Source organism: Sitophilus oryzae, unplaced genomic scaffold (genome assembly GCF_002938485.1).
Source record: "Sitophilus oryzae breed Bouriz unplaced genomic scaffold, Soryzae_2.0 scaffold_1576_pilon_pilon, whole genome shotgun sequence".
Lineage (NCBI taxonomy): Eukaryota > Metazoa > Arthropoda > Insecta > Coleoptera > Curculionidae > Sitophilus > Sitophilus oryzae.
Window position 1 is genome coordinate 11,748,752 of NW_022146254.1, and position 27,050 is coordinate 11,775,801.

Genomic DNA, 27,050 nt, shown 5'->3' on the forward strand with positions numbered 1-27,050 from the left:
TTCTTGTCAGATAAACTTATATTAATTATTCCTTTGGCTATTAAAATAGTTTTAAGTATATTATTACAAAACATATATATTTTTAATATACACTACCTTATAATGTTAACTAAGAAAATTTCTTTAATTACCTTTAAAATTAATAATATACAGGGCGATTGATAGTGATATTTATTAATGCTGGAACGTTAGTCATGAAATATAAGTTTAATAATAATGGAAATAATTTATTAAAATGCAGTACAAAAAATGTTAACTGACTAAAAAATACTTTAATAACAAATTTCTTCCGTTTGCCACGTTATTTATATAGACCTAGGTAGATTTTAAAAAGTGACACAGGTACAATTAATAATATATTAGTTCGGCATAAAAGTTGCTGTCACGACATCGAACAATAAATTAAAATTCGTAAAATAAATTAAAATTATTAATTAAACAAATCTTTATAAAGAAACGCAAGTATACCAAATTTGGGCCCAATCGAACTCCAGGAAATGATATCATAATAGTGTACTATATTATGGTACCACTCGATATACTTTAAGGTACCATAATATTGCAATGTCACCGAAGATCCGTAGTATACAAAATTTAAGAACAATCGAACGGCCATGAAACGGTATCGTAATATGGTACTATATTAAGGTACCACTTTATATACATCATAGTTCAATCATATTACAATGTATCGGAAGATACGTAGTATACCAAGTTTGAGCCCAATCGAACGCCAGGAAATGGTATCGTAATATGGTACTATATTAAGGTACCACTTTATATGCATCATAGTACCATCATATTACAATGTCACCGAAAATACGTAGTATCCCAAGTTTAAGCACAATCGAACGCCATGTACGTAATATAGTACTATATTATGGTACCAGTTGATATGCTTCATGGTACCATAATAATGCAATGTCATCAAAAATACGCAAGTATATATCAAATATGAGCTCAATCGAACGCCAGGAAATGGTATTAAAATATGGTAATATATTAAGGTACCACTTTATATGCATCATAGTACCATCATATTACAATGTAACCGAAGATACGTAGTATAACAAGTTTAAGTTCAATCGAACGCCAGGAAATGGTATCGTAACAGTAGAACAATACTTATTATATTGTCGCCGAATTACAATGAAAATTCAGGATTCAATTATACAATCAAACGTCAGGAAGTGATTGTAATTTAGCTCATAAGATTTAATTCCAACTAACATGGCAAACTGAAAAAAACAGCTCTGATCTATTTTAATATGTGTAAATGATGTAGCAAATTTGAAGGTAGGCTTTATCAGGAAGTATTACGATATGAATTACACAATGGCAACACTGCACAACATTCTTTTTAAATTTTGTTTGTAGAAAACTGTTTTCTTTTAAATTTATTGCCCTCTATTATGTAGTAGCGAAACTACCACATCAAAATATCTGATTTGGAGACAGACTTTTAAAGCCTGTCTCCTTTTGCTACCTACAATTTTATACATGTAACGAGGCTTCTGTTGCGTAGCTAGATATTCTGTGGTTATAGCCTGCTACGTTTAGCTTGCGGTGTGTTTGAAGTCGGAATCAAGACGTGAACTTTCAGTGTTTTTCGGTGGTTTTTGTTTTTGTTTAACGTACTTTTGAATTTGCGAATTCAGTATGGTACGACAGTGTCTGTATGGAAAAATAAGCTCCAATTACCCGAATTTGTCTTTTCACAGATGGGTATTGTTTTCGTCATTGTACATAGGCGTCCCACAAGGGAGCCTCTCACAATCAAAATAATTTCTAATTATATTTGTAATTAATCTATTAAAACAAGAACGTAGTAGCCAATAATTGAATTATAATTCGTCTCAATGACTACCTAACTGTTGTAGATCATAACAAATTTGAATATAAACGTTGCATTTGAAATTTTCTTATAAGCCAGAAAGTGACATTTTTTTCTTAAAATTGCATTATTTCTGGTCATTATTGTGTACGATATTGGAATTTTTAAGGGATTAAGGAATTTTGCTCAACAAATAAACAAAGGTGTTTCCCGACCTTTTTTACATTTCATTGCTTTATTATATCTGCCCCTTCGGCCTTGTTTAGACAATTTTTTACCACTGTACAAATACCTCTTCCTAGAGTTATTTGTACGGTGTGTTTACCTTTTTTTTAGAACGGGACGAACTGTAAATAATTCTTAGGCTACTAGTTTTATACATACCTATATAACAGAGTGACCCGGGCCTTCAAAAAAGCTTTTTACCTATTACTACGAGCTGCTCTCGCCATCTAGCACTCGCCATAGTAGTACGTTTTGTACTCAAATGCTATTTTCTGCTTTTATGCTTTTCGTTTGTCGGAAACCGGTCGTCGAATGGCTGTTCCCTTCAGTCTGATGAACTTAATGCAGAGAATAAGCATATATGTAGGGGTTAGGCCTTAATAATGTTTTGCTTCTTGTATTTTGTTTATTTATACAAACCCTACCAAGCCTTGAGCTCCATCTACGGTAACGTAGATAAAGCAAACGTAATTCATTAGTATGCGACAGAAATCCCATACTGTAGCACACAGGTTTGATACTTTTAATGAGTCAATTTTCAATTTTCTCATTAAATATTGATTTTAGGTATAGGAAGTTATTAATAATACAAGATTAAACAACTATTACACAGTACTTCACAGGAAACTATTGATTGCGAACTAACTAAATCGTTACTAATTACTAATTTTAAAGTTCTTTTTAAGATCAAAAAAGGTAAAACTAAAACCTAAACTATCATTTCAGATTAAATGGGAAGTTCTAAATAATGTTGCCTATTCTAAACAAGAAAAAATTATTTATTTATGTTATAAGTTTTATAACATCTCTAATTAAATTTTTTGCTGTAGGTAATTTTCTCAGGGAAAATACGAAAATAAAAATGACTTTTTAAATCAAAAAAAGTCAAAAGGGCAAGTTATTCCAAAAAAGGACTGTCCTTTTCAAAAAAGGACAGGTGGCAACCCTAGGTATTTCTGGAATGGAAATTTAATGGCAAATCTACAACTTTAGTTTGAAAATATGTTCCGGCCACCTATGTTTACAAAAATGTCTAAATTGTGCTTTACCATTGCCTACATATTCTGAAAAAAAATTGAAAGAAAAGTCACCAACCACAAACCTAATATAGAACTGTTTCGGAAGCCTGAGTCACCCTGTGAATATTCAAAAGTAACTGAAAGTTTATATAGAAGTAACTGAAAGTTTAAATTGAAAATCGACGTTGGAGTGATTTTCGAAAACCACCTACTAACGTTTCAACATAGGTATATGTGGAATATTAATTATATTATTATATTAGACCTTATAACGAAACTCATCTTACGAAAAAGTGTTAATGTAGTATATTAATATGGAGTATAAATTTTACTAATTAATTTACCTTTACTTTACTAATTAAATGCTTTCCAAAAAACGATACGCCACTGGCCATTAGAACAATCGAAATGCGCCTAGTTGCCGGGGTCAGAAATTTTAGACTTCTCTGTTTCTTCTGTCCTTGTTTGATACATTGGAATGTTTGATACACTACCAACGAGTATTTATGAATGAGATGTTCGGTCTGTCTTTGGTTTCGGTGAATTACTAATTATAGTTTTGTAAGAACTAAAATTTTAAATACCTAGTAAATATAAAATCTCTCTTAAATTACTAGGTATAATCATAATCGCAAGATTTATTTATTTTAACTATTTCACAGATTAATATCCAAAATATTTTATGTTAGCCTGTCATCTATCGTCAATAACGGCTACTAACATCAAATTAAGGCTTCTCCCCTAAAGAAATCTTCTTCAATTCACATTTCCTAACCTTCGAATAGTATTCGAAAAATTCAAACTATGAAAGGTACGCGCTCAGCGAGGGTTTTTGGCAGTCCTTCCATCAGGATAACATAAAACGCCACAGATATCAAGTCACTCTTCTCTGTCTGTCTATCTTTGTTTAAACGCCAGCTTCTCCAATGAGAATTTAAAACACTTCCTCTACGTATACATTTTTCTTTTGATGTTTACAAAAAAATAACAAATACGGATATTTTTGACGTTGTATATTCGGTCTCTTTCTTAAAAACGCACAGGCGAATAGGAAGCGAGAGGTGGGACTGACAATTTTGCAGGTTTTGCATGAATAAAATACGGTTTGGATTGCAAAATTTCTTCCTTCTTTACTCTGGAACAGGCTAGCCGAGTTCTATCATCTATCCTCTCTTTTTTCTAGTTCGAAAAAGAAGACATGGCATGCCGCTTTTTACGAGCGAGGATTTCTTTGTTGGTAAAACTTCGTTCCTTTCTTTTATCAGGAGAACATGAGAGAGTATAGATCGCAGGACTGTTTTAGATTTGTCTGATTTAAACGCCATCTGTATTATGTTCTTTGTACAATTTAGTTAGGCAGGACACTGTTAGTAGTATTTGCGACCTCTATGAGAATTTATTCAGCATTTATTCACTAGGCATTAAAGAGACCTGCTAACTATGTTCATACTTAAATTATTTGAAAGTAATTTTCGACAATACATATTATTCTAAAAATATTTATATTTCAGTTGATTTAAAATAATTTGTATTATACGAAATATTTATTTTAAGTTATTTAAAAAAATGGTTTCTTGTCTAATTGGTGAAGGCAAAAATAATCCGAATTATGGTTATGATTTTGCAAAGAAGTATAAACACTATTAGACATTTTAACTTTTATTTTGGGAAACCATATTCTGTGTAAAAGAAATTTACAAATAGACAGTAAGAGTCAAATTATTGTAATTAGTGTTTATTATACAGTATGTCCCCGGATTGTTTTACAAGAGAAAAACTTTTTTATTGTTGAGATTTTGAGAAAAATGCATTTTTCTTAACATTTTTTGCTTGTTTTAAAATGGTTTATCCCGTTTATACTTTTCCAAACTTCGCTAACTCCTAAAAATCAAAAGGCGTTTCTATGGTAATATCAATTTGATTTCATTCTTCGATAGATGATTATTATTAATTTTGATTAACGTCATATTCTTTGCTGTTGTTAATGTATCACATTTTCCGATAACTATCATATCCCTTTCCGTAGCATTGAATTAAATAAATTTTGTACTTTTTTAACATTTTAAAACAACAAAAAATATTAGGTTAATTAAAATTCTATGAATAACAATTTATAAAAGAATGAAAACGAAGTTATATTACCATAGAAACGCGTTTTGATTTTTAAGACTTATTTAACCGTATTTTCATGTTTTTCTTGATTTTCTCTAAAAAGGTATGGAAATTTGGAAAAGTATAAACGGGATTAACCATTTTAGAATGTATGCAAAAATTTCTATAAAAAAGGCATATTTCTCAAAATCTCAAAAATAAAAGTTTTTCCTCTGGTAAAGACAATCCGAGACATACTGTATATTAACACGAAAATTAGATATATTCTATAAGGTACGTAGCCTATATTTTTAAATACCGATTGACACTGGATTCGTAAGAAATCAATTGGCGTCTGCATTGTTATATCACAATAGAAATTAATATACATATTAATATACCTATTAATTTACATTAATATATTGATAAATAATTACCATATACTCTTCAACAATATTATACTACCTAAAGCAATATATTTCCCTAAAAAAGATATTTCAAATAAATAATTATTGGTATATGAATTAGTCCCAATTCTATAATTTTTCTTGATAAAATGGTGAATGAAAAATTATTAAAATTTTCGAAAATTAAATACATAATAAAATTAACATAAATATTCTTTGTTTGATGTTATTTGAATAAAAATTTACAAACTGACGAATTTACTAATGAAAACCAAATATATATTCCATTTTGTACAAGGTGGTTCCTACATTAAAAATAATATTATATGTACAGGATTGTTCACCACATACGACACGGAGTACTGTAGCTAAACGATGAGATTTTTACAAATTGTAAGTTTTGGGTTCGATGAAGGACTATTAGAGGTACAATTTAAAAATAATTTTACAAGATACAGAGTGTCCCAAATAAGTAAAAAATATCAAAGTTGTATTTTTTTAAATGGAACACCCTGTATATTATTACATTTTTAGTTTCTACGATTAAAATAAAGGTAAATTCAATTAAGGTTTATTATACTTAAACCTTACCGTTTTTAAAATATTTTCAATTTTGTGAAATTGCACTAAAAATTTTAAGGCTTCATTTCTCCAAGGGTATCAAAGTTTTTAATACTAAATATTTACTGAAGTTTATTTACTGATCAGTTATTGTGTTGCAATAATAAAAATAATACTACCTTATACAAAGTGTCTAAAAATTTATTTTAAATAATTATTAGCTTCAAACGGCAATAACTTGTTTAATTTAAATGGAACACCCTGTATATTTTACGAGAATCAGATGCACAATTTAATTGTCTATCAAATTATATTATACCATTTTTACCTATCTCTTTAAGTTTCCGTAGAAAATGCATTTTCTTGTAATTTAGAACTTATTTATCAATATACCCATGGACTATTGACATTTTAGATTATTTTTAAAGATGTACCAAATTTTTAAAGAGTACAGATACTAATATTGTCGATATCATTCGTTTATTTCATTAAAAAATAAAAAAAACTTGTTAAATATTTGTTAAAGAGGACCAATTAATATGACTCCAGTATTCAAACTACATTAACTGACTGTTTGCGTTGATTAATAATAATTGCTCCAAATACTAAAAAACTGAATTTTGTATGGGCATTAGACAGTGTGATAAAAAGTAACACCTTAAAAATGATATTTCATTTTTTAATAAATGCTTATTTATAACAACAGAGACTTTAATTTGATAACTTATTATTATATTGATTTCTGACTCAAATCCACATTTATTTATAATAATTTATTAACGAACACAATTAAGTATGTAATTAATTAGTATATGGGCGGAAATAATAGTGTTATATTTAATTAATGGTATACTCTTTTATAAAGATTTAAATAGTTTTCTTTTTGCCTGATTCTCCTAAAATATACAGGGCCTTCCATTTAAATTAAAGAAGTTATTGCCGTTTGAATCTAATAATTATTTAAAACGAACCCCAAACTTACAATTTGTAAAAATCTCATCGTTTAGCTACAATACTCCGTGTCGTATGTGGTGAGCAACCCTGTATAATGTGTTACGGGTTTCACAATTTATCAATAGTAGAATTAAAAAAAATCAAAATAGTGTATTCTGGCTATTATTTCAAAAGCAAGGATAGAATATAAAAAGTATATATTTTTTAAACATATAATATGTTTAAAGTATAGTCATTTAAAGGGGTATCTCAAATTATAATAATTAAAATTGCAAAGTGTATATTTTTGACAAAATGGTGACGGTAGAATTATAAATCCAATATTATTTTTCTATAATAATTATAAGAAAGTATAATCTAGAGGCGCTGTAAAATATTTTTACAAACAAATCAAAGAGAGTAAAAATACGCTCGTTCCTCAGTAATTATGTTATAAAAAATATACTTACTCTTATATAATAATATTTCCTAAATATAAACCACCTCCTGTGTGTCACCATAATTTGAGTAATTCAAAATTAAAATTTGGAAAATTTAGTTTTATTTGTAGTATTAAAATATTTGCATAAAAGGACTCATGACTTAATGGTTTTTAATACAATTTTTGTTGTCAAAATGATGAAGGGAAATTAATTCTACAAATTTAGAAATTTCGCACTGTACGGAAAGTTCCATGCCTTTTGGTGAACATTATCTTATAACGTCAGTGCAATATTTTACATTTTAAAAAAACTGTCAATAATTAGATGATTCTTAACCTAAAAATACTAGCTTTCGTCTTGATTAATAATTACGCCAGAATATTAATTTACGAAAAATGAGAAGAATAGAAATAAATTATTTATTATTAAGTTCATTAAAAAATATTTTTATTAATCGTCCTTGATATTTAAGTATTTGAATACAAAGATCTTCTTGGGCATCATAGTTACATTGTTTCTTGGAGAGGGCAATAATTATACAAGCCAGACATTAATTTATTTTTTTTTTTGTTTTTAATACATTTAATTTTAATACATAGAATATAAGCTTCTGTGCTTCTTCGGAATATTCTGTGTTTATTGTTTGTGTACTAAAACTTAGGTTTCACGCTGTAAAAACCAAGAATTATAAGTATTTGGTAAGATAATTTGTAAAAAAAACTAATACTACAAAACCCAGGGGATATCTGGTGTTAAATATTTACATATCAAGATTTTATTCGACTTTTACACAATACTAAGTCAAATACTATCCCAGATTGTCGCATACGCTTCGCTGCCTCCTAATTATAAACCAATACCTCTACAGTTCCCTCTGAAACCCTACGATGTCCACTGTCCTGACATTGCCCCTCAATCCCGCAGGATGCAACAATCGCATCCTGCGCCTGGACAATTAGTCCCTTAATCGGAGGGTTATCACCCCATTTCCGTCGTCTAGCCTCCCCTTCGCTTCCCGTTGGATTAGAAAGGATTGGTGAGCGGCGTTCATCCGGGGGGAATCCCGGTGGATATTCTAGACTCCTCTCTACGTCCTCCTAGGACTCAGTAGCGTGCATCGCAAAAAAATGGAGCAAAAAATGTTGATACAAAATTGTAGTACTGTAAATGTATTATCAACCGATATAAATGCATTTGCTGTTACTTAGTTGAATCATAAATTCAGGTGTTGTAGTAATGAGTCTCTAGTCATACTAGAAGAAGAAATGAAATCTTAGTAAAAATACACTTTATCATGTTAAGTAATGTGCAGAAATACACTGAAAAAAATAATTTGTGAATTTAATAACACTATTGAGGGTAATTTTTTGCCACATATTATTGTAGTACATTTACCATCCGTTCTTTAATTTTACAACTCGTTTGTAAAATCGCTGTATGGCTAATTTGTGGCATATATGGAAATATGTTATACCTATATTTATATTCACCAATATTTTTTAGAGTAACAACAAATTAAAATATTTTATTGTATTGAATTTAAAACTACTTTTGTAAATTCATAAAGCGTTAGTAAATAGTAATTAATTTAATGAAACACGTGTTTATAATTATAATATTTATTATAAAGGTTAATATAAAAAGTCACAAAACAGAAATTATGTATGTAAGATACCCACTGCCATCTCTTTTTGTCTAGATTTTTTATGTAAAAAATCACAGAAATGTCGGAAAACTCCCAGACATCAATTTTCATCTAAATATTGACTTTGTTACTTCAGAAATTATTTGGAAAAATTTGAAATAAAAATGAAACTTCTACACCCTGTATCTCCAACACATGCATTAGTTACAAACTTTTTTACTTATTTTTATCTGCAGAACATGCTGCCAAAGATTCCGAAATACAGTTTGGACCATCCTATATGTTAAATTTATTTCCAGGTATTCATTGATTTACTATAAAGAATCCCTTTATATAGGTCACATAGAGTTACCCAGGAGACCACACAATTTGTCCAACGGGCCATTGAAGATTTCAACGGACAACATCCAAAAAATAACAGAAAATTTAATTTACCTTTGAACTAAAATAACAGATAACAACTGTGGCTGTCAGGTATCCTTTCATTGGACAGTTTAGTAACAAAGTAAAAATTTTGTATTGACAGTCGACGATAAAATGGTATTTTATCGTCGACCGAAACGATTAATTCACGAGCGATGAAATTGCAAGTGAATTAATTTCGGGAGACGATAATGCAATTTTATCGTCGTGTATAAAACAATATTTTTTTTATAGCAAGTTACGTTTAAAAAATATTCAGAAATTATTTGAAGGAATTATTACGAGTAGAAAAAATATTGGGCTGGGTTGGCGTTAGTTTCCATGTAATTTGACAAATAAATAAAGCTGTCTCTTTAGTTGCCAGTTTTGAGTCAATATTTTTTAATTCTCTTTTGTGTCGACTGCTAATTGAATTGGAGCTAGAAATGGCTCAAAACGAAATAAGTAAATTACCAACAGATATTCAGGCTGAGGCGACAAACGCCATATCCAAACTACTTCCACTTAAATCCCGAATAACTTCTGAATGAAAAGGAATATTTTCAAAAATGGAAGCAATTAAAAAACGTGCGAGAAGAAATAAAGTTTTTAGACTATCCTCGCTGTTAAAGTATCATTTAATCTACCCTTGCGGTTAAAGTACTATTTTCTGTACTATTTTTGATAGATATAAGGCAATTTTAACAGTTGCTATGGAAAAAAATTATTTAGTTTATTGCATTAGAGCAAAAGGAATTCGATTTCCATATTTTTCACAATTATTTTTAAAATCTAGCAAAATTTCTCTATCTTTCTAGCTAAAACTACAACCGGTATTTCACTATTATTATTCCGCTGGTGTATACACATTAAGCAATTAAGACTTACTCTTCCTCGGCAAACACTAAGCCCTAAATCCATCTATTTGCCTTATTACACCGCCATATTTATTTGCCGAGGACTAACTACTAGCAGCCATCTAATAGAGACAAATCCCGGCTTTGAACAACTTAAGTCAACACTGGCCCAACCGGATATCTCGGACCTCTCCCAGAACGGCCCCCTCCGGCTATTTAGACAAACCCTTTTGGCGGTAATTCATTATCGGAATTACGGTTATCCCTCCGTACTCTTTCGTTCCCACCTTCGTGCTACGGCACTGGATTAGGGAGGCGTAAGATTGGCGAGCGGTTAATGCTGCGACAAAGTCCGGCAAATTGGTGGGGAATTCGGAGGAATCAAGGGCTTAGTTTCAGTCGCGTAGATAAAGGAAAGTTGGCTTTAAAAAATCAAGAAAATTATTTTTATTTAAAAGTTATTACTTTTCAAATCAGTCACCCGCTACAAGTAAGGGACATACTGACATAAAATACAAATTTCTCATGTCAAAAAACACCAAGACACCAATCATTATCCAAATATTGACGTTACTTCAGAAATTATTTGGAAAAAAATGAAAATAAAAATAAAAATTCTACACCCTGTATCTCTGAAGCATTTTAGGCCATACATTTATACAAACTTTTTTATTTACTTATTTTTATTTGCAGAATATGCTGCCGAAGTTTCCAGAATACAGTTCGGACTACCCTGTATATTATATCTTAATATCCAAAAATAAATGGATAACATTCATCAGCAAATTCAAGTAAATTTTCAGAGTACTAGTGATCGAATGAAGGAGCACTACGACATTCAAGCCGAGCATGGAGGATACCGGCCAGGAAATTTGGTATGGTTAAACAAGCCTCAGAGACGTGGATTATCACCTAAGCGACAATTGTGGTGGAAAAGACCATACAAAGTCATGGATAGGATTAATCACATTGAACTTTCAATCTTAAACTCTATTTACAAAACTATTTTTGCAAAGTTAATAGTATTATAATATTTTTAAAAGGCTTCTTATAAAAAAATTAAAGTAAAAATCACGTATTAAACATAATTAATGCTTGCTTTTGTCTAAAATGTCACCCAACGATCAATCTAAATAAATTTCGCTTTTATTTCTTTTCAGGCGATATAACCTGTTTTAAATCATAACAAAACCAAAAAGAAAGAATTCGTTTGCACCGAGGCAGCCCGCTTTTGTAAACCTTGATGAGTTACTTTCCAAATTTTGTCGCATCTTCGTCGAACATTTAAAAATTTTGAATTCTTCGATTGTGTCATGGCGAAAATACTTGTAGCAATTTGTGTGGTTCTAGTGTTTTGGATTCAAATTGGTAAGTAGAATTACACTACTTAAAATAATTATCGCATAATATTTGAAAAACAAAGTAATTATTACATATTTCAATAAAAGCTACCTAAATTTTAATTTAGGTACCTTGTATAGAATGATATTTAGTTAAAATATATATTGTACGTTAAACCAAATTAAAATGTTACCCTAACAGTTATACAGACTCAGACAAAATTAATATTGAACATCATCATTGAGGGCAAACGCCAAAAAATATTTGATTTAAAGCTAAGAAAAGATTTAATTATAATAAACTTGATATGTACCGTACCTGTGTACCAATATCCTCTAGTTGTGTGCTAGGAAATAAATTTTCATGCATATATTCATCGATAGTCTTGTAGTCTCTGAATAACGGTCTAGGCGAAGCATCTAACTCATTTGCTAGGTCAAAAATAGAATTATTAGAGTTAAGCAACTCGCATTTTCATTGGAGGACATTGTCACATTTATATCAAACCAATAATCAACGAGAATATTCCTATAATTTAACAAAATTACTGTAAATCACTATAAATACGAATTGTTGGTTAGGTTCAAAATTTTTTCTCTTCTTAAATAAATTTAAGCTTTGACATTACTAGGCATTTGCATAAAAGTGTGTATTTTGGGCGGTATACCACTAAATTTGCCGGTTATTGAGGAAACAGAAAATGTACAGATTACCGTAATAAATTGAAAATAACATTTATATTAAAACAGCATTATATGTCACTTATTCAAACATGTCCTTGAAATCCTTCAATTTAAAAGCTGTTAGTAAGAAGTTTCACACTCAAATATGCGCACATTAGGGAATGCAATCCCGCACCAAAATCTCAATCCCGCAAACCCGCGGGATTAAAGCAATCAATCCCGCGGATCCGCAAAATTGCGGGACTGTAAACAATAAATGCTCCTCTTTGTACTCAACCTATTAAACTTGCTAATAAAAAGGTTTTGTGCAATTAAAAACAGGCCATATGGTTTTCGAAAATATATTTAGCGAATTCTCGTATACAGGGTGTTTTATAATAGTGTACAAATTTGGTTAAGAATCTTTTTTACCGAAAATTTACAATTTTTGAAAAATCGAAATTTTAGCTATGCACTACTAATCTGTATTGAAATTAGAAAAAAGTAATTGGTGGTTTTTTTTTAATTTTTTTGTTTTAAGGAAAATACGAGGTTTTTCGAAAAATATGCATTTATAATGTAAATATGCGTATATAATGTACATTTTAATCTAGCTGGTACAGCAATTTGGACCGATGTATACAGAGTGTTCAAAAATATATTTAATGATAAATAAACTTAAATTTTATTTTAATTTATCTACTTATAAATAAATATTTTTTTTCTTATAAATAAAAATATTACTCTAATGTTGCAGTTTTTTTAACTTGTGTTAGTTATAATAGATGCATCTAAAACCTGGTCCAAACAGCATCCCAAAATCTTTTTTAGTTCAAGAGATATTCAACTTTAAATTTACCGTAAAATTTTGCTCGTCCCGATAACTATATCCGGCAGTTTATTTGACGAAATTGTCCACATGTACTAGTTAAACGCTTTTCTTCACTTACGCACATACGCCAGAAAGAAAACTAACAACTATCCTGTTTGTTTCACTTATTTTTAATTGTCAAGCCGTAAGGGGAATCCCCCGGGTTCCGAGCGTCGACGCATCGGCCCGGAACGAAGCGGTTTGACCTTGATGGAGATCGATTCGGTTACCCAGTAGTGATGTGTTGATCCCGCAGACCCCGCATGGTAAATCCCGCAACTTTGATCCCGCGGAATCTTAGAGGGATCCCGCATTTGCGGGATCCACCATTTGCGGGATTGCATTCCCTAGCGCACATAGTGCACACGCTGTTTTTTCATTTACTTTTTTGTTTATGATGTTAATTCGTTGTATTTTAATTTCTGTTTTTAGTTTCAGCTTTGCAATGTCTGTTCTGTACATCCAAAGAAGTAGATAGTGAATGCCGTTTGGGCGAAAGAAAATTTAAACCCAAGATGGCCGAATGCTCTGGACCTTATGCTAAATGTTATGCTCTAGCTTTCAGTAAGTATACCATAACTTAATTAATTACAATTTATAAAAGAACCGTCAAGAGTTGTTGATATAGAGTTGAATTTTTTTAATGATCTTTTTCCAAATTGAAGTAGAAGAAAATAATTTATTTTTGTAAATATCACTGCGTTGAATTTAAATAGGAATCATTTTAGTTAGTGGCTTTTTACAGGTATAACAAATTCGCCTGCCAAACAGAAAATGACACTCCCGTTGTTGTTAGAAGCAAAAAAATGCAAAAATATATTTTTTTCTATAGCAACTGTTAAAATTGCCTTATATCTATCAAAAATAGTAGATAAAATAATACTTCAATCGCAAGGGTAGATTAAATGATACTTTAACAGCGAGGATAGGTTAAAAACTTTATTAAATTGTACTGAAGCTGTGGTTGGTTCCTTGTGAAACATCGTTGAAATGTTAGTATTTTAATAAAACACGCTTTAGATGTATCAAAAAACTTTTAATAAGAGTAACTTTAACTCTACATATATGTTTCGGCTTGTTAGGCCTTTTCAAGAGTTTTTTAAGAACTAATCGTCTAGCTACACTATAACTATATGTATATTTGCTATGGGGGAGGGTTCAGAGAATATATATATATATATATATATATATATATATATATATATATATATATATATATATATATATATATATATATATATATATATATATATATATATATATAATATAAACCGTTGCTGTTCTCAGATAGATATTTTATTTTGTTTTCAGATGACCATAACGAACCCTACTATATATATATATATATATATATATATATATATATATATATATATATATATATATATATATATATATATATATATATATATATATATATATATATTATAAACCGTTGCTGTTCTCAGATAGATATTTTTCTTTTGTTTTCAGATGACCATAACGAACCCTACGTTAGAGGCTGCACCACAGAAGCAGACTTTTGTCAGACTAAAACTGGATCGCAATTCTGTAAAGTTTGCGGTTCGAAGTTTTGCAATTTCTGGGTAATGAGCATACCGGGTCTTCCTGACAGAGAGGTGGAGGTTAATACATTGCCATATCGAAAGCGTGGTAGAAGCAGGAAAACAATTAGAAGACAGCAGGTTAATAATACTATCGATGAATAACTCATTATAAATTATAATAGTTAAACTGTAAGTAAATATTAGAATGTAATGTAATTTCCTATGAAATAATAAAATATTGTTGGAATAAAAAATTAAACCATAGTTATTTTTTTATTAAATGTATTTTCAATAAAAATACTGAAATAACACAAGAAAAATCATGAGGTAATCGGATATAGTAATTTGACACAGAAAATATTATTTTATTGCGATTTGTTTTAAAAATCCCTTCACCAATTTGTCAAAATATTTATTAACATAAATGGTTCTGAACTGAATACTATTCATACAAAATGACAAGAGTTAAAAAGAGATAAAATATTTTACGCGGGTTATTAAGAAATATGTAAGTTTGTCCAATATAGTAAATATGATTATTTTTCTGTGATTTTTTTAGTATTTAACTAAATAATTTTAAACTTATTTTCGTATAGTTATTAAAAATATCCAATACAAGCTTTATAAAAACATTGGTAATAAAAAAATAGCAGAGAAGCAATATGAATTATGTAGAGTTAAAATTATTAGAAATAATATAATTTTAAAAATATCCTTCGCCAAATTGTCAAAAATATTATATCTCCTAATCTTTCAGGAAGGCTTTTAGTTAAAAAAGTTAATTTTTAGTTAAAATATTGTAAAACAGATTAAAAAGACGTGAGAAAATAATATATTATTTTTCTTTTATTACTTGTTGGTTATTTACCTTATACAGTATGTCTCCAGATTTCGTTTTCGATAAGAGGTCTATGCTTATTCGAAAATTACAGATAAAAATAAGTAAAAAAGTTCGTATAAATATATGTCCTAAATTACTTAGTTTCGGAGATACAGGGTGTAGAAGTGTTATTTTGATTTTTTCCAAATAATTTCTGAAGTAACGTCAATATTTGGATAAAAATTGGTGTCTGGAAGTTTTTTGCCATGAGAAATTTGATTTTGAAGTTAATATGACTCCTATTTGTAGGTGGCGCCACCTATATGTGTTGTAACTGCTTTGAATAGTAATAACTTTTCGTCCGTACCTGTATAAAACTACTGAGTAAAAAATATACACTTAAGACATTTTTTTACGTAAAAAGGGCTTTTGGTATAAATCGCTACAAGCAACCGTTTTCAAGATACTTAGAACGGAAGTAGTGAATATATGTTATTATTGACATAAATGACTGAATCATTTGACTGAAATGATAAATTTGGGAACTTTTCATATTTTTAAAATAATCATAAATTTTTCTTCGAAAAAATGATGATAAAATAATGATGATAAAACAGTAATTTTATACAGGTACGGATGAAAAGTTATTATTCTTCAAACCAGTTTCTTCAAAACAGTTAAAAATATGTAGGTGGCGCCCTCTACAAGTAGGAGTTATTGACATCAAAATCAAATTTCTCATGTCAAAAAACTTCCAGACACCAAATTTCATCCAAATATTGACGTGACGATTTTTTTTGAAAAAAATCGAAATAAAAATTAAACTTCTACACCCTGTATCTCCAAAACTAAGCATTTTAGGACACACATTTATACGAACTTTTTTGGTGGTCCAAATCGTCTGTGCACATTATCATAAAAAATAATGTTTTATCAACGCTTCATGTATGAATATGTGAATACACAGTCCGGTTGCTGGAACGCAAACTTTACGTGCCGGAAGCGATACGTGTATGATAATGTGTATTATGTGTATGTAATGTGATTACAACCTTCAGCCTTCAGAAGGCAATAATAATCCTAATAAAATCTTGGCTTTACTAACACCACCGCACCACCCTCATTTCCCTCCCCATCGCTAATGTAACTACCCCCAAAACAACGACCATTTCCAAAATGGCGTTATAGTAATAGTTGGCTGGAGGCAGCAGCAAGGCCCGACGATGCGACCCCGAACACGTGCTTGGGAGCGGGATTTCATCCCCCGCGGGCTCCTGCACTAGTCGCGAATTAAAACAGGATAAACAGGAGTTAAGGGCCTAGAATGCCGCGGGCCCTGATCTCAACGGCTTACCATGCAAATCTCTCTTTCTTATTGCTTTGTTTCATCCCTCTAACCCCCGCAGCAGAAAACAGCTCGAGGGGGGTGTCTGTACTGTTTTACTCCGGTCTCCACCAGAGATAGATCGGGAAGTTGAAATATTCTGAAACGACAGAGATCAGTGATCAGTTAGATATAATTTTAATTCTTTATGAAAAATAGGAAGCCAGTGAGATAGATTCATTATTTTGCGATATTAACAGCGTAACTAAAGTTTAGTAACAACGTAACAGAGTAAAACATTTATAATGAATATTGTCACCGTATTCTTCTTTTTAAGGCTGATTTATACGTATCCAGTAGCTAGCGCCTGTCTCACTGGTACGCCGGCATTTGGCTGGCAATGCGCAGGACTACGTCGTTTAGACGTTGACAGTAGTGATGGGCAAAAAAAACTGTTGCAAAGGTATTTTTAGATAACAGTTGAAACTGTTATAGTTATTTATAAAAAACAGCTTAAAATAACAGCTTAAAAATAACAGGTTTCTATATTTTATTGCTAAATATCTGAAAGAGTATGAGGCGGTCACCGCCAGGCATATTAACGCAGTGGCAAGTTGCAACAATGACATGCTCGGTGGTAGTATTTCCAGGGTGTCAAAACATTTCTAAATATCGATTGTTATCTAAAATACCTCTCTAAAAACGGTGGTTGTTTACAAATAAGCGCTGTTTACAAATTGCGATATAAAAAAGCCAAAATTCCGCCACTCGTCTATACCTATACATTCCGATCTACCTACGCCTTGCCCCTCGATCCGCGTAGATCCTGAATTGCGTAGCAGTGTACAGGGTGCATCTTACTCGACGGGCGAGAAGCTCTTAGTTATAATTTTACCATTTGCGGTCAAAAAATAGCAATATAAGAAAATGTGTAGTATATTCGTCATAAGTAAACGAACTACACACTAGAGTTCGAATTAATTTTACACTTAAACTAGCGTGTACCCGCGACTTCGTTCGCGTCGAATTAATAATTTGTAATGGTGATGATAAAGCAAAGCAAGAATTTCTATTAACATACAAACTGGATAAAAAAATTTTCACATTTGCCAAAAATAAGCTTTAAACGTCGAGCAGTTTAAGCAGAATCGTGGTTAATCAATTACTCAACTTCTTGGAACACCCTGTATAATTTTTTAAAAAATTTCAAAATATGTAAAAAAACAAAATAAATTATGCGTGTCCAAGCGTTTTCCCGAAAGACTAACCGTTTTTTAAATAACAAATATTGTAATATTTGAGGGGCGTTTTCACCCTCTTGGAATTTGAGATTCCAGAAACCCCTCCTTATCGAACCTCAACCCCACAGTCAATCCGTTTGCCAAAAATCAGCTTTAAACGTCAAGCAGTTTAAGCAGAATCGTGATTACTCAATGGTCATATTTTATGAAACACCCTGTATATATTTTTAAAAAATCTTAAAATATGTAAAACAACGAAATAAAATATACGTGTTTAAGAGTTTTTCGAAAAAAACTCACCGGTTTTTAAATAAAAATATTCTAATATTTGAGGGTGGTTTCACGCCCTTAGAATTCGAGTTTCGAAAAATCCCTTCTTATCGAACCTCTACACCCTAAAGTCAATCCGTTTTCCAAAAATCAGCTTTTTACGTCAAGGGCTTTAAGCAGGATCGTGATTAATTAATGACCAGATTTTTCAAAACACCCTGTACATTTTTAAAAAAACTTAAAATATTATTCTGAAAATTTTTCAGAATAAATAAACACCTAAATATTGAAACCTAATAACGAACTGAAACATACAGCGCCATAATATCTCGACCTCCGCCCGTTATGCTCGTAACAGGTTGAAAAACAATGTATCTAAAACAACTGATGCGTTATTCTCCAACCTGTTTCGAACCTCCATCGACAATCGACCGATGCAGCAGCGTTCCTTTCCCACATCGATTATCTAAACCGCCGCCCTGTTATGCTCGTAACAGGTTGAAAAACAACGTATCTAAAATGACTGCTTCTCCAACCCGTTGCGAGCCTCCATCGACAATCGACCGATTCAGCAGCGTTCCTTTCCCACTCCTGTTATCTCAACCGCCAGGCGTTATGCCCGCAACTGTTTCAAAAAACCTGCTTCTTTTATATCCTATTATTTCTAAGCTGTTGCAAACCCAATACCACCATCGACGGCGTCGACCGAAGCAGCTACGTTCGCCGTAGCGCATTCCCCACTCCGTTGTCCGTTGTTTCGCCGCCTGTATCGATGGTTGACGTAACATTCTAACAGCATAGAATCGAGCAACATAGCGCCGACTTCGTTTTTCGTTTCACGAGCGGCCGATCTCTACCTGTCGTTATTTTATATCTGTTATTTTTTAGAAGTAGTAACGGTTGCGTTATGTTATTTCTAAACAATTGTTATAAAATAACAGATAGTTAAATAACAACCCATCACTATTTGACAGTATACTCTGTTTTTTTTTTCTCAGGTAAGATTTCGACAGACGATGACACAAAATAAGCAGATGACATCCATACTAATCTATTTATTTCACTAAAAAAAGTTTATAATATTTTTTAAATTAACTATGGATGGGTTTGTATATAAATTCGTCGTGCGTCGTCTCTTGCTGTTTTTAACCAGTTTTATTGGTTTATTTTAAAAATGACAGATCATATTTCAATATTATTGGATTGGCGCAACGATGAACGATATATGTACGCATACGCGTATGAACCCGACTTAAAATTTTTGAGTCTTGCCAAATTATAGGTTATAATTTTGTGTCAAATTGTCAAATTATGTCAAATACCGATTTGCGAATTGCTTTTGCATTTTGGTTCGTGTTATCAGTTGTGTGTTTTGTGTTTTTTGAAGTTAAGTGGAGGAAAAATCGAGGGAAACTTAACTGCAGACCCAGAGCACAGTTTATAGTTAATATTCGGTGCTCAGACAGAGAGTTTTATACACAAATAAAGTTACCATCAATAAAGTTTGTATACCATCTTATATATGGTACCAAAAACTGGAGTAGCTGTAAAATAATACCACACAATGGGTAAATAATAGATTTTAGTACCTACTGCAGAAACAATGTCGAAAGGTACTGGTTTAAAAAATTAAGATTAAAGTTAATTAATCAGCTTAGGTATAAAATTCATTAAGTGTTATTGTTAATAAAATATTTTGTTTTATTTATGTTGTGTTTTATTTATTACTGTGCAATATTAATGTTTCTTTATTTGCACATAAGTTATATTGGTGAATATAATAATAAATGCAAGAAGTTTGGAAGTTTCTTGAAGCTTGAAAGTAAGGAATACTATTTTTTTATATATTTTTGGTTTGTGGTGTTTTGTTTATAATACATCCTTGATTGTTTCACGTATATTTTGCTTGTACACATACCGTATTTTTTTATAAATTAAATAACTCGATTAGATTTTTTCAGTTTTATACAGTTTTTTTCAAAATATTTTGAAGTAATCACTTGTCACTCAAATTTTAAATATAGGTATTCAATTGTACCAACTCATTTCTTTGCCAAATAAAATAAACTACTTTGAAATTAAAACGACATACACATCTATCAATGTCAAGGATTTTGTCGTTGGACAGACTCTAGCTAGTGCAGGTCAGCATATTTTATTTAATTTCTATCGAAGCACCTATTCAACAATTTTCTTATAAATTGTTAATATCAATATTAGACAACTTTATTTCTGTAATAATTATAATGACTTGGCAATTGCACTATACAGGGTGAATCTCTATAAAAGAAACATCTTTTCTCTTCACCGTTTTTCAAATAAACCCAAGATAACCGAGTTATTTTACTTCGAAAATTTCCAAAAAAATGATTTTTTGCTTAAAATTTGAGAACCACTGGATCTTTTCTGAGTTTTTAAACGGTTTTATTTAGCTCGACTCGTACGGTATTTATTTATTTGTTTGTTTATTTGGGTCAAAATTAGAAATTGAAATTTAAGTACCTTCCTGTTGTCAGATTGATCTGAAATTTGGTACACACCTTTAGTTCCGATGACAATACAATATAGTAATATCAATAACATTGTAAATCTAAGATGGCCGCCGGTACAAAATGGCGGATTTCATATTTTTCCACAACCCCCTCAATATGGGTATCAAATGAAAGGGCTACACTAGTAGAATACTGTAATTATGACAAAATTTTAAATCCAAGATGGACGTCGTTACAAAATGGCGTATTAGGTTAGGGCATGAGTAGTCGTATCCAGAACAGTTGTGTCCAAGATTGCGTGACGTTAGAAGGACAGATAAAAAAAAAGGTGATTAGATAGTACCTACGTAGTTAGCGGTAGCTTTACCACCCAAGGTAATAGGTTAAAACTTGCTGAGGACTGTATGGCATTAGGGTGGCTAAAATGTAATGTCGCAAGCGTTTTCCCCTCAAGATTGGGCGCCTCTTGTTGTATATTATAGCCTTGCCCCTCTACTGAACCACTGGGGGGGTCGACCGTTAAAATGTCCATTACTCGTGGGAACAACATGGAAACAATAAATAGAAAAACAAACAAAAATAAAAAATCGGTAAAAAAACTTTTAAGTTAAACGGTTTTATCTTATGTGCACTGAAAACTAGAAAATAATAATAACAATTAGGTATTTTGAACTTCTACGCGGGGCCCATTAACTGTTGCTGTAATACTTTCTTCTATACTAAGTGTGGATTGCATCGACTTACTATAATCGTAACTGGAGATTTTGACAATCAATAACCAGCCGTGGCGGCTTCACAAGCGAACGCCGAGCTCATGATCTACCAAACTATAAATATAGCTTTGCCATAGGTAGCATTTCAGAGGGGCCCCACGTTTTTATTTTAGTCTAATATGCCTAAAAGCTATTCTGCCTAGTACTAAAATATTTCTGAACTAGAAGTTCAAAATACCTAATTGTTATTATTATTTTCTACTTTTCAGTGCACATAAGATAAAACCGTTTAACTTAAAAGTTTTTTTACCGATTTTTTATTTTCTTGTCTTGTGCTTTGTTTTATAATTGTGTTTCTGGGGTGGAAATCTAAAAATATTTGCACTTATTTAAGGCTCACCCTGTATAATATTCTACGCATTAAAAAACTTTGTTCTTAAGTGCACTGTTTAGATTTATTTAGTAATTAAAATGGTGGGATTATTATTTTATAATTATGGGGGATGCCATACAATTTCCAATTATTATTATCGTAGAAGGAGATTCCAAATCTCGAGGAGTTTGTTTATATAAACTCGTTTTCCCATTAAATAACGTACATTTAAAGCGTATTATTAGATATTTTATATCAGGGGGTTTAAACCTAATCAAACCAAATTACGCGCAGGCTTTAGCTGGCTTATAAACTCCAGCACAATATGGAAAATTAAACGAAAATGCTAAACATAAAGGAAAATTCCCTATAAATATGTTCAGAACAGGGGCGTAGATAGGTGTATGCTATGGGGGTGGTACTATGATTAAGTCGCAAAAAAAATCACCGTCGGAATTTTTTTGTCGAATTAAAACGACGGCGATTTTTTTGTCTTCAAAAAGATATAAAAACATAACACAAAAATTAAAATATAGATTTGTAAATAACATACACTAAAATGAAACAACGACGTTTATTAGTTAATTTTCTATAAACTCTAAATAAAAAAATCTAAACTATCAAAAAAAAACTATAAAAATTATAAATAAAACTACAAAACAGAATCAAGTTTTCTAGTACGCTGTTTGGAAAACCTATCAATAACAGCATCAACATTTATTTCAATATCTTTATGGATATTGATTAGAGTTAACCCTACTAATCTGTCTAATGGCCAATAAGAACACTTTGTGTGCTTTTAATTAGGTCGAACATATTATAAACGATAAATCAACATAATTAAAAGCATACAAAGTGTTCTTATATGTCGGATATTAATTAAAAAAAATCCTTTCATAGTCAATGACTATTTCAATTCTCGTATCTCGTCAAGCGTCAGGGGGGGGTACTGTCCCCCAGTACCCCCCCCTTATCTACGCCCTTGGTTCAGAATGGTATTACTAGCTTTTGGATAAACTTTAAAAGATGTAATCTAGTTAATAGTTCTGGAAATCGGACTGTTAAACCACAGTAATCACACAATTGTACAAAAAAATGAAAAAACTTATTGAAAAAAAATTCTTTCGCTTTACTTAATATAAAACTAAAAAAAAAGCTAAACGTCGTTTTAGAGGAACTTCTAAAAAAGTGTTTCAAACACCATTTGCTCTTTACGTACCTCTACTCTCCAACCCCCTTTTTAGCACGAAAGAGTGGCCAAAGAATAATTAAGAAAATGGAAAAATTAAATATTTATAATAACGGTGTCGTTTTTATATACACAACTTGACCAGAATAACTTTTTTAATTGAATATTTAATATTTAATGAGCAAAAGAAATTTTAGATGCTTTATCCTCAAGAAAGTTTTTATAGAAAGTTGACGGTTAAGTTGGTAATAAGAAAATGTTCTTCTGAAACCTGAGAAAAAACAGCTTTATATATAATACAAGGGTTCTCTACTCGGTTCTCTATTATATTTTGCATATAGAAACATAATAGCCGCCTCTCAATATACAGAGTGTTTCAAACAACCTGTGCCATCTCCCGTGGGGAGATTCCTCACGTAAAAATAAGATGGCGTAACAACTGGTTCACAGGCCTGTGTGCAAAAATTTTTCCGGGCCCCCTATTACACCTAGATATATCAATACTTATATATTAATCTGAATAATATGCACTCATATTTTTGGTTAGGAATAACATTATCAAATTAATTTTTATATAGTATTATTTATTACTGCAACACAGAATATGTATCCCAAAACATATAAAATATCAAATAAATAAAAAAAATAAATAAAAACAAAACAAAAAACCACAACAAAACACTAAATTAAAATAAACAATGTAAATAGGAACATGAACATGTTAAAATTCTTTTTTCCTTGCTTTAGCATGCGCGAAAGTTGACACAATATTACCAATGTCTATTGTACGGGCAACTTAATTTTCTATCGAAATAATTGCCAAAGCTGATTACCGTTTTTCGCCAATAGAATTTCTTAAATTATTTTTGACAAGCTTTAATTTGGAAAAAGATCTTTCAGCCGAGGCTACAAAAACAGGTATGGTGAGAAAAATATGACACGCTAATATGTTAAAATCTCGCTGAAACTAGAAGACGATGAAAGGTTTTTAATTAAAATAAATTCAGTGAGTTCAAAAATTCAATTGATTTGATATTAATTATTTCTGAAACATTATCTAAAGGAGAGTAATTGAGAAGAAATCGTATAGGCAGTATCATCGGGGTATTTAAGGTATGGAACCTGGGCCCGAATTCTGTAACTTAGAAAACGCTAAGCGCTTTTAGACGCTCAGCGTATATGACGTTAATTTTTGCTGAGCGCGCACTTAACTAACGATTAGGGTATTCTCGTCTGACGCGCTTAGCGTCTCTACTGATTGCGCTAAGCGCTTTGAAAACGGTTGCCTTAAAGGATCGTTTTGCTTGTCGAACTGTCAGTATGCTGTCAGTGAAAATCGAAAAAATTGTGATTTCATGCGTTATCTTGCTCTTTAGTGAAAACTACTACTTGTTCTATAAATTCCTAAATAAGTAATCGACAAATTACAAGTTAGCTATAAATATTGTTCAAAACATCGAAAATGCTGAGAAGCGTCTTCAACATTTCCCTCGTATAATAAGAATAATGACATATCCATAGAAAAATAGGTTGACATAACTCAAAAATAGGTTATAAAATTCACGTAACATTGACATTTTTCATTGTTTTAATCACATTTGACTATTAGATACCTGGAAAATTACGATGCTGTCAATATGTGCTCAACGCGTATCCAGAAAACGATTCGCACAGTAAGGAGAATACCAAAATCGACTGCTTGACGTTCCGCTTATCGCATACTTTCGCTCACCGCTTTGAAAGAGTAACGTTTTTATGTCAAAGTTACAGAATTCGGGCCCTGACCCATTTCATATATATCCTCATCAGAAACAGAAGGATTCTGCTTGATTCGCGATGGCATGTGACAGATATGGAAATGCGGCCCGGGCCCCCCTGAGGGCCCGGGCCCGTGTGCTTCGCACACACGGCACACCGATAGTTACGCCACTGGTAAAAGTTACTATAAATGCGGCATATTTTATAGCTAAAAAAGTGTCGACATATTCACTAGGGGGTGCATATGGGTTATCAATGGAATATTTTTATAAAAAAAAACATGTACGCCACTGACTTTTTTTCTCTTGTTAGCTAAATAGTGTAAAAAGTTTAATGCTGATTAAAAGTTGCCCAAGTAGCATCTATCTGACTTCGAACTAAATCTGACCTGAAGCGACGCCAGACTTTGTGCAAATTTAGGTCGGGTGCTGGTGATACGACCGGTGACGTCGCTTTCCTATTAAAAGCGACGTCGTTGGATCCGAGTCGGTAAATCCAACGATCTGTCGACGTACAAAATAACAACGTACCATTTTTATTAATTTCCCAACGTCGTTCCCACGTTGGCTTGCACGACGTACATATAACTAGTCCGACGTCTCCCCGTTGTCCGAATAGGATACGTCTCACTGATAATCCCTAAAGTAACGTCCAATTATATTTTGTTGTATTTTATGTTCATATTTATAACCTAATTTACGTATCTCTATTTACGTCCGTAAATACAACCCATTAAGTAGTATTTGCGACCTAATGAACATCAGGAATATAACCTAATAAAAAGTTTTTACAAAAGTAAACATACTTAATTTACGCCTAAAAAAACACTAAAAAGGCATTTAGACATTCATCTACATTTTACAGAAAGAGCTCGAGGCTTTTACAAAATAATAATAGTAGTAGTGATGTCTTGCCTCCACCCATAAATGCTTTTTTATCCGGAAGAGATGCTGCATTACACTGGTGCATCTTAATTTCATTTTTTAGCTTAGGAAACCAGCAGACCCCATTCTCTTCCCACATGTGAGGTTAGGCTTAAAAAAGTGGCTGCCCATTTTTTTTAAGGAGAAAACAAAAACTAAAATATAGTTGTACAAATCTACAAATCACTGATACGCAAAGTGAGGTTACGTGGCGTACGTTGGAATTATATACGTCATAATACGATTGCCGGTCGTCCGGTTTGATGACTTCGGTCGTGTGAGACGACTAATGTTGAAGACCCGGTTGGAATTGGTATATTGGTAGTTCATATTAAGTCGGACACAGAAATCCGCCATTCTTAACAAGTATCAGATAGTCAGCCATTTTAAAATCGTTTTTTGTTTTTTTAAAATTTATATTCTCATTTCGATTTCTAGTAGAATAATATTGATAAGGTTGAGTTTGGGGAGAACCACAGTACAGTTTTATGATTAAACCAGCTAGAAAATTAAAAAAAATATTTTGCGAGTTACTTTTTTATAGATATTTTTATTTCATAAATCTACCTAATTTTGAAGGCGCTCGTTGTTTTCCGGGTATTTTAATCAGATATATCAAAAAGTGACTTCCGTTGACAAAACTGATGTCTGGATTAATGATTCAGAATTATTATAATATGAAATTAGATAGGCACTTATAGTTATATTCGAGGAGTGATTATGAATCCATTTGTAATTAGGTAGTTTGGTTAGGTTTTTATGTATTCTTGGTAGCGAATATGAAACCAAACGTAACGTAAGTGCTTAGCGACGAATTTTAAGTAACTAAAATCCAACGTAATATGACGTTGGTAATTGGTAGGATTACATTCCCTATTAGGTCAGATACCGACGTCGAGGCGACCCGAATCTGTATTCCCCATTTAGGCAGAGTACGTAGATCACCTAAAAAACTGATTTTCCTGAAATCTTTACCGCCCTGTATAAAAATGGGAGGCAACATTACTTTTGATACTGTTAAATAATATGATAATTAAGAAATATATAAAAAAATTGTGTACAAATACATTAAACAGAGAATACAAAATTATATACATACATATAAAATT

At 31.4% G+C, this 27,050-nt stretch overlaps 1 protein-coding gene across 1 annotated transcript; it reads left to right on the plus strand.

Annotated features, from left to right (window-relative positions):
• Positions 1–11,646: 11,646 nt before the first annotated feature.
• Positions 11,647–15,102, plus strand: LOC115879344. The gene is made up of 3 exons (XM_030896119.1): positions 11,647–11,785; positions 13,724–13,855; positions 14,765–15,102. The coding sequence occupies exons 1-3, from the start codon at positions 11,731–11,733 to the stop codon at positions 14,998–15,000; spliced, it is 423 nt and encodes a 140-aa protein (XP_030751979.1). The 5' UTR covers positions 11,647–11,730; the 3' UTR covers positions 15,001–15,102.
• The last annotated feature ends 11,948 nt before the right edge of the window (positions 15,103–27,050 follow it).

What these genes read in the sequence shown, in the direction of transcription:
- LOC115879344 (XM_030896119.1), top strand. Translation starts at nt 11,731, where the DNA reads ATGGCGAAAATACTTGTAGCAATTTGTGTGGTTCTAGTGTTTTGGATT. An exon ending in AGTGTTTTGGATTCAAATTG is followed by an intron (nt 11,786 to 13,723) that starts GTAAGTAGAATT and finishes TTCTGTTTTTAG; the next exon opens with TTTCAGCTTTGCAATGTCTG. An exon ending in ATGTTATGCTCTAGCTTTCA is followed by an intron (nt 13,856 to 14,764) that starts GTAAGTATACCA and finishes TTTTGTTTTCAG; the next exon opens with ATGACCATAACGAACCCTAC.